At 53.9% G+C, this 13,393-nt stretch overlaps 1 protein-coding gene across 1 annotated transcript in view; it reads left to right on the top strand.

The window, feature by feature from the left end:
* Positions 1 to 3,860: 3,860 nt before the first annotated feature.
* Positions 3,861 to 13,393, top strand: part of ENG (endoglin) — a 31,360-nt gene continuing 21,827 nt past the window's right edge. Inside the window, exons 1-2 of the mRNA XM_038549266.1 lie at positions 3,861 to 4,204; positions 12,593 to 12,735. Of these exons, the coding sequence (XP_038405194.1) occupies positions 4,138 to 4,204; positions 12,593 to 12,735 (210 nt within the window). The 5' untranslated portion in view covers positions 3,861 to 4,137. The remainder of the gene's footprint in view (positions 4,205 to 12,592; positions 12,736 to 13,393) is intronic.

The raw sequence follows: 13,393 nt of genomic DNA on the forward strand, positions 1-13,393 counted from the left end.
AAATAAATAAAATCTTGGGGGGAAAAACAAAACAAAACAAAACCTGACCTGGGAATGAGTGTAAACAGAGAAAGGAAGAGGCCCAAGAGCCGAGCATGGGAGGATGAGGAGGAACCAGCATGGGGGCAGATAAGGTGACCAGGGAGGTGGGAAGAACACCAAGATGGAATGTTCTGGAAGCTATAGGAGGAAATATGGGCCCAGATTTGAATTATCCTCTGCTTCTCCCCAGTCCTGTGGCCATGCATGCCCGAGTCTGTTTCCTGCCCTGTAAAATGGACACACGACAGTGTCACCCTATTCGGTGGCTGTAAGTTGGCTCTCGGCACAGGGCTGGACAAGCGGGGTGATTCTGAATCTTGACTTCGAGCTTTTCCAGGCTCAGGCTGTCCTCCCATTGTGCAGGTAAAGAAACTGAGATCCAGAATGTAGAAAGGTTTTACCAGAGGCCGCCTAAGACAGAGTGACACCCTGGACACCCTGACTCCCAGTCCCGTGCTCTCATTCCTGTTTACCCACTTTCTCCCTTGTCCTTGTGGGGTCATCCCTGATGTTCTCAGCAGCCTCTGGCTCCAGGCCGGTGCCGGAGACAGACAGCCGCCTGGGGGCCTCCCCGGGGACTGCCTAAAATTCCTCCTGTGGCTAGTGGCCAGGGTAGACGTGCTCTGTCCCTTCCCGTGGCCCTGGCCCCGCAGCAAGCCAGGAGGAGGAAGGAGCAGGATTTGTGCACCTGCCCACTGTGGAGTCAGGACACAGGGCCCTGGCCATCGGCCATGTGTCTCTTTGGCGTGTGGCTAGGCGGCACCTGAGAACGTCTGTATCAGCCAGAGCCCCAGCAGGAAACAGATGGCACGCTCCAGTGGGATAATTTGAGAATTTAATGAAGGATCTGTTTACCCAGGTGTGGACAGGCTGTAAGGGAACCACAAGGGACCATAGTGTGGACCATGACCACCCTTGGCCTGGACAGGGCCTGGTCAGGGCTGCAGCCTTCAGTGCATGGAGGCCACTAACTCACAGTGAATCTGCAGGGATGAATCCTCCTCCCGGTCCTCCTCCCACTCTTCCTCCTCCTCCTCATTCCTCTCTGTGATCTGTGCAGGGCTGAGGGGGAGGAGAGATAAGAGATGTGTCCATCAAGACAGAGATGAAAGGTGGTTAACCCCAAGTCTGTCCCCAGCTGTGAGACCGTATGACTGTCAAGCTTCCCAGGGACAGATGACCCAGACGGAGGACTGGCCTCTTCCACTCGAGAACATGAGTGAGACCTGCCCCTTTGTACCCCAAATGCCCTGTGCCTCATTGGCCTCCACCCCTGCCTTACCTTCCTGGTACTTCATGCTTTCAATAAACAGATCTTAAGGCCCAAAGGGTCCTGGGTTCTGTGCTGGGGACCCTGCAGTGTAGACAAAAAGTGCCCCCTCAAGGGGCTTCTAGTCAAGTGGAGAGACTCACACAACATGACTCCACACAGGCTAGAACGTGGTGTGGAGGCCTGAGGTGCTAGGGAGCTGCAGGGTGACCTCCTCTCCACGGTTGGAGGGGGGCGGGTCCCAATCTCCTTCCTCCTGGGGTTGGGGCTCCAGGCCCTCCTCTAACTGCCTGTAGGTTTTTTCTATTTTTGGAAGCTTCCTGTATGTTCTTTCTTGGGTCTGCCTATAGCCTCTCTTGCTTTCTAGAGAATCCAGTGGGTCTTGTGTATAAAGTGTGTGGGGATGGATTGTGTAGCATGGAGTGGGGGTGGGTAATGGGAAGGAGGAAGTTTTGGGGAGGGCCTCCCATGGGGTCCCTGCTATGGCCCTGGATACCCCTCACGCGGTGACACCCACAACCACGGCGACATGGGTCTGCTCCACATTTAGCAGAGAAGGAGATGAGCTTGGAGCCAGGCAGTCTTGAGGTCTCCACTTTCCTGCTGGGGGTCACGTAAACTTCAGGGAGCCTCGGGTTCCTCTTCCGTAAATGGTTTAATGTCACTGGCCTCCAGGGGTGGCTGTGAGGATTCAGAGCTGATAAGGCCACCGACTGCCTAGGGTGGGGCCTGGGGCACTGGGGTGTTCGGCCCCTGAGGCCGGGTTAACTGTCCCCCAGGGTACAGACCCTGTTCAGAGGGCCTCGGGGAAACCTCCCAGCCCCCTCCATCATCCCTGCCCTTTGCCTTGAAGGGCCCACCCCCCATCTCTGCACCCACAGGAACAGGTAGAGGAGCTGCCACTCCCGGGATGGCCCCATCCTCCCCACCACAGCCTTCCTGCTTGCAGGGCATGGAGGGCCTCCTGTGACCCCGCACGCATGACTGGCTAGAAACTGGCTCCAGGGCCCCACAGCGAACCTTCTCCCAGTCCCCATCCAAGGAGCCACACCTGCCCTTCCCTCCCCTGTATCAGCTCCTGTAGGGACAAACACTTCTGCTCTGCTCCCTCCAGAGGCACCCAGGGCTCCTGCCTTCTCCTCCCTCCCTGGGCCTCCATTTCTCCATCTGGGACCCAGGACAAGTATAAAAAGGAAGGCCTCCTGGCTTCATCCCGTTTGTGGGTCCTGCCAGCAAATATCACAATTTGTCTTCTCCAAGCCAGCAGCTTCTGCTCCAGGACCTTCCATGATATTCCTTGGCCTTCATTCAAGGCGTCTCTCCAGAACCCGGCCCAGAGTCTGCCTCTCCAGCCTTCCTGTCCCCACCACACCCCTGCATGTCCCACAGCAGTCCGACCACTTCCTGCATCGCGCCTTTGCTGGGGCTGGTCCCCTGCCCAACGGACCCGCTTTACCCCCTTCTTCTGCATCTCTCCCCCACGCACCAAGTCCTTCAAAGGCCAGGCAGTTCAGGCTGCTTCCTCTGGGCTCCCTTGACCCGACCCCCAGGTGCCACCTGTGACTAACGCCATGTGGGCACACAGTTGGCACTTACTGTTTGCAGAATGAACTAAGGGCCAGTTCTGACACTGTCTCCCAGGCTCATGGGAGAGTGCTTCCTGTTCAGGCCTAAGCGCATTGTCCTGGTGCCCAGACCTCCCCAGATCCCATAGCCGCATGGCTGGGAAGGCACCATTGTGCCCACTTGACAAACAGGGTGAGGAGGGTTGTGGAAACTTGCTCGAGGTCTTGAAGGTCAGAGTAAGGAGAGCAGGGCTTTGAATCCAGGGCCGTCTGACCTCAGGAAGGCCATCAGGGGCTTTTTCATCTGGGGCTTTTGTCCCTGGAGGATTTTCCACCCTTGAAGGGGGCAGACCTAGTGTTTCCTATCCTCCCTGGGCCCTGAGGCCTCTCAGCCCCAGCTGGCACTTGGGAGTGTTCCTTCCATATCCCATGCCTTAGTTTCCCCGCCTGCAAAGCAAGAAACGACAAGCCAGTGGCAGGCTAATGTAAGCTTGGTGCTTGATGACACCTAATCAAATCCATCTTTCAGGGCCAATTATCTCACCTCATCAGACCTCTGTTTTCTCATCTGCAGAATGGGGACAACTGAGTTCAAGAACTATAAGCTCCACCTGGGCCTCCTTGGCCAGGGCCTGGCCTGGAACGGCTCCTTGGTGGGCTGTTAGGGTGATCATTTTCATCGGCGCTTTGGGGGCTGCCAGATGCGCCCCAGCAGCTGGCCCTTCAGGGGGTGGGATGGGAGGGTGGGGTGCATAGGGAGACCAGCCTGGAGCCTGGGCCCTCCCACTCCCCCCCCCACCCCCCGCAACTCCCCCCCCAGCCCGAGGGCTCCCCACCCAGCGACAAAGCCCGTGGCACTTCCTCTGCGTGCCTGGCAGGCCGCCTGGCCCGGCCCCTTCTCTAAGGAAGCGCATTTCCTGCCTCCCAGGCCGGCCTGGATGAGCCCGGAGCTCCCCACCGCTGCCTGTCAGACCCCCCAGCCTCCAGCTGCATCCCCAGGCCCGGACCTGCCGCTGCCGCCTCCGCCTCCACCGCCCTGCTCATCCTCTGGCCGTGACCCCCGGCCGGCCCGGCGCCCCTGTGCCCACTTCTCCTGACCCCTCCGCCGCCACCTCAGAAGGCTGGAGCGGGGACGCCGTCGCTCCGGCCGCCTGTTCCCCTCGGGTCCCCGCTCGCGCCCACGCCGGCCCCCACACCCACCCGCAGCCCTGCCCCTGGACACCGGATAAGGCCCCGTGCGCAGACCCCCTGGTGGACCGCATGGACCGCACCGCGCTTCCCCTGGTCGTCGCCCTACTCCTGGCCATCTGCAGCCTCAGACATACAGGTAGGTGTCGGGGGACCCTGGGGTGGGGTGGGGGACCCTCGGCCCCATGTGCTCCCGGCATCTCTCCTGGTCCTGACCTCATGCCCAGTGGGGCTGTACTGGGGGGCTTGGACACCAGAGGGGGGTACCCACCATCCCGTCTTGGCTAGATAGAGAACTTTCAGCCCTAAAAGTCTCAAGCATAAAGGGATGAGTTATTTGCCTTAATCCCGGCCTCTGGCCTCTGCCCTACCAGCTAAGTCTAGTTTCTCCCCAGAAAGCCTAGGTCGCAGAGTGTGTGCAGTCGGGGGAGGGCCTCCTGCCCTCTCTGGGCCTTCAGGTTCCCATCTGAGGAACCCGTGGGAAGGAGGGCCTGTGGATTCGCAGTCAGCACTAAGGCTCTTGGTTCAAAACTCACGTGGTTACTTCCTCCTGGTGTGATGTTGGGGGGACTACCTTTGGGCCTCTGAGCTGAGCAGGGATGGCAACGGAACTCCTCTGGGGCAGCTGGGGGGCCGGTGGTGAGGCCATGCTTAGAGAGCGAGCTCCAGAGCGGGCTGGAGGATTCTGTGTTGTTATTGAGGCTTTATGATTCGCTTTAAATTCCTGCCTCTCACCTCCCCAGGGCCCCTGAGCGGCTCCCAGAACATTCTTGAACATAGGGCTCTCCCTCTGTCTCTACTTACTTTCTCTTCCTCAAGATGCTGCAGGGTGGGGACACGGGCCCAGGGCTCTGCAGGGGCTTCTCTGTCTGGGGGCTTTCCCAGGTGGTCATGGTTCTGCGGCCTTCCAAAAGTGACCAGATGAGGGACCATGAGGAGCTGGGGACTCCAGACCTTCATCCCACTCTCATCCCACTCATGCCGGCCTCGCTGTGTCCACTCCGCAGGACAGCCCGGTGGGCACCCTTCATCTATGGCACATCCAGAAACTGTCTAAAGGATCTGGGGGTGGGGAGGAGAGAGTGTAGGGGAAGAGCACAGCAGTGGCCACCCTCCCCACCTGATCCCAACCTGTGGACTTTAAAGCCCCTAGTTCTTGGTCTCTAAACGCCTACCCCTGTCTTACTGATCACAGGAAACTGTCTCAGACATTAAGTGACCGAGCACAGATTTCACCCTAGGCTTGTGGTTCCTAAGCATGTGTAATACGCACCCTCCACCCCCATAGAGCTCCCCGAAACCCGGTAAGATGGCTGCCTTTATCTCCACATTTCACAGGAGAGGAAGTAGAGGCTGTACCTGCCAGGTTCACACAGCTTAGACAGAAGCCTACCTGGGCTCCACGATAGGCCTCCAGGCTGCCCTTTCTCCTGCCTCCCCCACGTGTCTAACTTGATAACACTGTCTTCTTCATCTCATCAGAGAAAGATCTGTGTAGAGCTTTAGGGTCTGGTTCTATGGGATGGAAAGCAATGGTGTGCTGGCAAATAATTAACAACAGGGGTGGAGGGTGTTGGGGATAGTGTTTGTTAATGTCCAGGGTATTAATGTTCTCACATGGCTGATTGCAAGCTACCAACTCACCAACCTTGCAGTTGGGATGCGGTGTCCATAGACCCTTTGGTATCTTTGCCACACAGATGCAACAGACATCTGACCTCAAGAGCATAGGTTTAGAAAAATGGAGCAAAATAGCTAGGAAATAGTGAGTTTTGACATTTATTACCATTTTTAAAATGTAATTTATTTTTAAGCTTGTAAAACTTAAATTATTTTAAAAGATTTTATTTATTCATGAGAAACAGAGAGAGAGGCGGAGACATAGGCAGAGGGAGAAACAGTTTCCCTGCAGTGAGCCTGATGTGGGACTCGATCCCAGGACCTGGGATCACGATCTGAGCCAAAGGCAGATGCTCATCCACTGAGCCACCCAGGGGCCCCTAAAATTTAATTTTTTAAGATTTTATTTTATTTTTTTTAATATTTTACTTATTTATTCATTAGAGACAGAGAGAGACAGAGAGGTGGAGACACAGGCAGAGGGAAAAGTAGGCTCCATGCAGGAGCCCCATGTGGGACTTGATCCTGGGGTTCCAGGACCATGCTCTAGGCCAAAGGCAGGCGCTAAACCGCTGAGCCACCCAGGAATCCCCTAAGATTTTATTTTTAAGTAATCCCTACACCCAATGTGGGGCTCAAACCTACAACCCAGAGATCAAGAGTCATATACTCCACTGACTGAGCCAGCCAGGTGCCCCAAAATTTATTTTTTTTAAAAAGATATTATTTATTTACTTGAGAGAGAGAGAAAGAGGGGCAGAGAGAGAGGGAGAAGCAGACTCCCCTGCTAAGCAGGGAGCCCAACGCAGGGCTCGATCCCAGAACCATAGGATCATGAGCTGAAGGCAAACGCTTAACCTACTGAGCCATCAGGGTGCCCCACAATTTAATTTTTAACAATGGCTGTGTTTATTTTTTTTATTATTTTTATTTTTTTAAAGATTTTTTATTTATTCATAATGATAGATAGATAGATAGATAGAGAGGCAGAGACACAGGCAGAGGGAGAAGCAGGCTCCATGCACCGGGAGCCCGACGCGGGACTCGATCCCAGGACTCCAGGATCGCGCCCTGGGCCAAAGGCTGGCGCCAAACCGCTGAGCCACCCAGGGATCCCCACAATGGCTGTGTTTAATCGCAGATTACAAAACCTGATAATTTATCAGCTTGCTCCTGGGAGCAGGTTCTAATACCCCAGTAGTCATACAGTTCAAGGACATTCCAAACCATCCAGCCCAGCTCTGTGACAGTCTGGGAAACTGAGGCCCATGGAGGGCAGACAGAGGCCCAGGTCAGGGTGTGGAACCGAGATCCTCACGCTGGGAGTGGGGTGGAAGTGACCAAGGCATCCTCAGTCAGGCTGGAGAAGGTTAAAATGGGTGAAAAAGAGGTCCAAGAAGGAGTCCAGCCTTCTGGGAATACAACTTGGCAGAATGTCTCAAAACCCTAATTTGTGCACCAGCTCAACCTTCAGCCCTGTGGAGTCACGTGCCCAACTCTGTAAGGACCTGTATGATCCATAGGTACCTGTAACAAAAACCCATCAGCCTAGGCCCTAGCAAATGAATTATTTTTTAGTGAAATACCCTGCGGCTGAAATGGAGAAAAACCTGACCCTGTGTCTACACTACTGTGGACAGGTGTCTGGGACACAGTGTTGGGTGCTGAAGCAGCAGTGACTCCATTTCTATCAGAATCAAATAGGAACAGTGCATGGTACACATGGGGACAATCTCGATGTTCCTGATCAGCACAAGCTTCCTCTAGGGAATTGTCTCTAAGACACACTTTTCTGCCATGCTGTATTTTTTTTTTTTCCTAAAGAACAAACATGTAGATTTTTAAAGAGCAATTTAATTACATATTCACTTCAGACTACTCCTGAAAGAGCATAGATAAGAAGGGGGAAAATGACTTCCCAAGTTCTTTGATTAATATAGGCATTGTTAGCATGCTGGTGGGTTGCCTACTAGTTTTCGTCTAGTTTTTTTTTTTTTTTCTGAAGATTTTATTTATTTACTCATGAGAGACACACACAGAGAGGCAGAGACACAGGCAGAAGGAGAAGCAGGCTTCCTGCCGGGAGCCCAATGTGAGACTCGATCCCAGGACCCCGCCATTATGACCTGAGACGAAGGTAGATGCTCAACCACTGAGCCACCCAAGTGCCCCTTTGTCTAGCTTTTTAAGGTAACTTTAATGCAGATGGGTCAATATTTGAGAATCTTGGGTACCCTTCTTATGACCCAGAAGGTTTCTATGTTGTCATGTAGACTCCATAACTGTCCCACTATGGTTCCAGAATATTCTTTCCCTTGAATGTGCCATCCTGTCGTTTGTCTAATGAATCCCTTATTGTTGAATATTTAGGTGGTTTCCCCAATAAGGCTAGTTATAAATACCACCACCAAGCACATTTTTGGTACATGCATCTCTTCCTGTATTTTGGAGTATTTCACTTGGATAGAGTCCCAGAAGTGTAGGGGTGCTGGGATTTGAGGCCCATGTTGGGTGGCTGGGATCAGAGTATTTCTGGTGTGGACAAGGCTTCACTGGAGGATGGGGCAGAGGCGGGACTTGGAGCCCTGTGGTACCTGCCACCTGTGTGGGGATCTGGGCCTCTCCAGAGAGGCGAGTGACATGGGACAGAGACAACAAATATCCATCTCTTCGAGCCCACACTCCAGAGCAGCTTCCCATTTGCCAGGAGGTAAAAGAGGAGCTGTGTGAGCCAGGAGAGGATGAGACCCCGGGGACAGTGGAGACAGGACCGTTGAGATTCTCTCTTGTCTCAGCCAGACAGAGAGTGACACTAAGACCTGGCTCCAGCCCTGGCACTGGGACCTCAGCCCTGGAGGCTGAAGAAGACCATCATCCTGGGCTGAGCTGACTTCGTACCTGGGACCAGGATGGGGGTGAAGAGACAAATGTTACTGCTGACACTGATTGAGCACCCACTCTCTGCCACACACACAATGCTCTAGACCTGATGGGTACCATCAGATTTAACCTTCACAAAAGCCCAGTGAAGTAGACACTTGTCTCCCCCATTTCACAGCTGAGGAGCCTGGGGCATAGGCAGGTGAAGAAATTTGCCCAAGTAACAGCCCAGAAATGAGCAGCTGGGGTTTGCACCCTGATTCTAACCACTGCAAAATACTGCCTGAGGGGCAATGAGGTTTGGTCCCCTTCTTGTCCCCGACACTGGCCCTCCCAGCTAGAGTGCCACTGGATTGGTTCCGACGAGAAGACTTTCACAATAGGGCTTTGAAGGTTGAATAGAAGTTGACCAAGAGGTCAAGTAAAGGAAGACCACTGGTCTGGGAAAGAGCAGGGCAGCTGCAGGGAATGAGGTGTGTTTGGAGGAGAAGCTCACCTCTGCCCAATGGGCGTAAGTACTCATGAAAACAGCTGCCGGGCCCGAGCCACCTCATGCATCATGGGTCCCCTGGGTGCCATGCAGCTGTCATCTGCACAGTCTCAGCAACTCGATGAGGAAGCTATTGTGATTGCCACCATACCCATTGTACAGATAATAACACTGAGGCACAGGAAAGAAGCTGGAAGTTGGCAGGATCAGGATCTGAACCTTGGTATCGATCAGATCCCTGCATTTCTTTTTTTTTTTTAAGCCTTTATTTATTTATTCATGAAATACAGAGAGAGGCAGAAACTTAGGCAGAGGGAGAAGCAGGCTCCTCAAGGGGAGCCGGATGTGGGACTCGATATGGGACTCCAGGACCACGTCCTGAGCTGAAGTCAGATCCTCAACCTCTGAGCCACCCAGGCGTCCCAGGTCCCTGCACTTCTTAATTCCACATTAGGTTGTGGAGTGTGGAGTTGTCCCTGCAGGCACTGAGGAGCCTCAGGGAAGACTGGAGAAGGGAGCCTTGAGGCCTCGCTGGGGGTGGCTGGGCTGGAAGTTGGGCCATCCAGGAGGCTAGAATGGGACCCTGAAAGGAGCAAAGGATGGTTGGATAGCTGGGTGAGTGAAGAAGAGAAAAAGCCTGTGAAAGGCTCTGCCCTGGCAGACACACAGCTGCGAGGTGGATCCTGTGTGCAAGAACCGGATCGCCTGGTTCAAGTACAGACACTGACACTTAATAGCGGGGCAGCCTCAGGCAATTTCTTGTAGCAAATTCTTATACCTGGAGGATCTTGTCTCCCCAGGCGTCAGATGGTTACAATAACAGTACCCATGTGTATGGCTGCTGCAAGGATCAAATGAATGAATTCATGTAAGGCCTCAAAACAGTGCCTGGCTCTCAGGAAGCATGATAGAAGCTGTTTTGCAAATGGAGAAACTGAGGCCCAGAGAAGTTAGGCTTTTGCTCAAGGTGACCATCGTTTTGAGGGGGAGAGCTGGGATTTGACCCAGGCTGTCTGGCTCTGGAGTTGCTTTCCTTGACCATTGTTCTCTGTGGCCTTTCAAGGTGCTGGGGTGCCCCACGTGGAAAGCCCCGAGGTGGCTCTGTGCTCATGGGTGGGGGCAGAGGAGGAAGGGGACAGAGGTGGGGAGGTGGCTCTTGGGTCTCTCACTCGGGCCAGGTCACCCAGGCCCCTAGCGGCGCCTCCTTCAAGCTGGGTCCCGGGAGGCCCTGGCGTTTCCCTTGGTGCCAGGGGATTGTTTTCAGCTCTGTCTGGGCCCGCCTCTGGCTCCGGGAGACAGGCCCGGGCGTCATACTCCCTCCTGTCTCCCCATTCTCGTCTGCGGGGTGGGGGCAGCCAGGATTCGAAAAGGCCCCAAAATAAATGGACCTCTTATCTGATCTCCCAGCCTGGCCTGTTATCTGATCATTACATAATGGGCAGGCCCATGGCCTCTCCTGCTGACGGCATGGAGGAGGTGGCCCTGGGCAGCCCAGGCAATCCAGGAGGAACTGGGGTTCCTGGAAGTCTGGGGAGGGGGCAGGGAAAGTCCGAAGGAAAGGAGGAAGGCACTGAGCTAATCTGCAGACCAGACCCCAGGTCATATGGAGAGAAGTGGGTCTGAGGCCCAGCCTGGTCAGCCATGTGCCATGTGACTCCAGCACATCCCACCTCTCTGGGCCTCAGTTTCCTCATCTGTATAGAAAGAGTTTGGACCAGGTAGCAGCTGAGAGGTCTGTGTTTGCTGATAGGGAAAGAGAGAGAGGGTGGGGAGCCCTGAGGGGCTTAGTGGGTCACCAGGGGGTAGACAGCAGGACATGCTGTCAGCCCTTGCATCTGTCGGGGTGAGGAAGTCTGCTGGCCTGAGGCTCCAGAGTCCTCCCCATCAGAGGTCTCTCACCTGCAGACCACCCCTTCCCACCACTTCACCCCTGCCCCCTAAGACAGTCCATTCTTCTCCAGTTACTGAAGTCAATCAAATAATTGTAACCAAAAGAACTGTTCTCATAGTCCTCCCAACATCCTCAATGGGTTATGTGGGTTCTAATTGTCCTTTTACAGATGAGGAAACTGAAGCCCAAAGTGGTGAAATCCTTCACTAAAGCCACATAGCTAGGAAGTTCAGGCCTGAGATTCAAACCCAGGTCGGCCTGGCTCCAGGGGCCTTGCCTTGAATCAAAATGCCACATGACACTTGCACTGTGACACCCACATACTGGACAGGGCCAGGACAAGGAGTTACAAGGCCTGGGCCTCCATGGCTGCCAAACGTCCTCGTCCTGAACTTCTCCCTCCCAAGGCGCTGCTGGCGGGTGGCATGGCGGTGGCCAGGGACGGCCATCTTAAGTCCTTCTCTGACCTCAAGGGGTCCTGAGCACAGGGAGGCGGGCTTTGGAAAAAGACAGCCCAATAGCCTGAGCCTCCCTACCCCCATCCCCTGAGCTGGCGACGGCTGGACGTGAGGCCAGCTCCTCCGCGCCCATCTTTGATCTCCAAGAAAACAGGAAGTGAGCGCGACAAGATGGAGACACAAACTTACAAACAGTCTCCCTTTCTCTGTCCTCCTTCCCTCCTCCGGAGCCCCCCCTTCCTTGGCACATTCCTTAGGACGAGGTGTAGGGGCCTCATTTCCTCTTCCTCCTCTGCTGGGTCAGGGTGAAATTCCATTCCCTTCCCTCAGGACCTGTGTTTCCGGGCAGCCCAGGGGCAGGCTCTGCGGCCCAGGCCTCCTCCCACTGTCGCCCTCTGAACCCAGGCCGCCCTTCTGGCTCGCTCTGTCCCTTGGGGCCAGGAGGCTCTCAACCCTCCTTGGCCCCATTCCTCCCAGCCTCCTCAAGGACCAGGATGGGAGGCTTTCTTCTCTGGATCTTATCTCTCATCTCCCTTTAGAGTGAACCAGCCTGGAGGCTTGGAGTGTGTGCGCCTGTGAGCTAGGGTTGCCAGACATAGCAAGTAAAAATATAGGATGCCCAGTTAAATTTGAGTTTCAGATAAACAGTTAAAAATGTTTTTTTCAGTATAAATATGTCCCATGCAATATTTGGGATACACTTATACTTTTAAAAATTGATCGTTTTGGGATGCCTGGGTGGCTCAGTGGTTGAGCGTCTGCCTTTGGTTCAGGATGTGATCCCAGGGTTCTGGGATCAAGTCCCACATCGGGCTCCCTTCATGGAGTCTGCTTCTCCCTCTGTCTGTGTCTCTGCCTCTCTCTTTGTCTCTCATGAATAAATAAATAAAATCTTATTTAAAAATAAATAAAAATAAAAATTGATCGTTTTTTATTTATTTAAATTTAACTGGGGGTATCCTGCATTTGATCTGTCACCCCTACCCCTAGTCTCACTGTGATATTGGGCAAGAGACTTTTCCTTACTAAGCCTTAGTTTCTCTATCTATGGAATGGATATATGATATCTACCTTGTGGGGATGCAGATAGCCCTAAGCCAGTGCCAAGCCCTAGGCCCTCAGAAAGTGGGAGTAATTGTCACCACCTTATTCTTATCTAGTGCTCTCTGGGCTGTGCTTCCCCAACAGGTCTTGCAGAAACAATCCATTGTGACTTACAGCCTGTGGACGCCGAGGTGACATACATTACAAGTCAGGTTTCTGAGGGCTGCGTGGCTCAGGTCCCCAATGCTACCGTGGAAGTTCATATTCTCTTCCTGGAATCCTCAAGGGTGAGTGCCTGATGGCAGGGTTTGGGGGAGAGAAAGACAGGACCAATGGGATGAGGGGAGCTTTCCTTGTGGCTGTCCCTGGAACAGTGGTCGACGTCCTCAACAGAGCCACCACCAGCAGGGAGATGTCGGCATCTCCCAGGGCCAGTAAGGGATGGCATTTCTGGGGTTGGCATCATGGAGGTCTTCTGGATGCCATAAGACCCAGGTGGGAAGGGCTGGGTTTGGCCAATAACTGGATGGAGAAGAGCCAGGTGAGTGGTGGAACGGACCAGGTGTGCTGTCACCTGTGCACCTGCAATGGTGGGGAGCTTGCTGCTTCTCAGGGAAATGAGCTCCCCTCTAGGCAGCTTGGATTTTGAACAAGTGCTTCCCTCACCGAGCTCAAATTTCCCCCACTGAACAGCTGTGACGTGGCCAGGCAGCCCACAGAGATCGGAAGCCAGTGATGTCCCCTTGCAGACCGCCATCCCTACTGGGGTCCAGCCCTAGTCTAAGTTCCTCCTAATGATAATAACTCACTGAGTGCTTACTATGTGCTAGCTTCTGCCCCAGGCTCACTGTGTGCTGGATTCTACGAGAGGCTTACTATGTGCTAGGTACTATTAGGGATCTACTAAGAGCCAGGAATGGAGTTCAATATCATCCATATATGAAG

This window comes from Canis lupus, chromosome 9, assembly GCF_011100685.1.
Source record: "Canis lupus familiaris isolate Mischka breed German Shepherd chromosome 9, alternate assembly UU_Cfam_GSD_1.0, whole genome shotgun sequence".
NCBI classification, from domain to species: domain Eukaryota; kingdom Metazoa; phylum Chordata; class Mammalia; order Carnivora; family Canidae; genus Canis; species Canis lupus.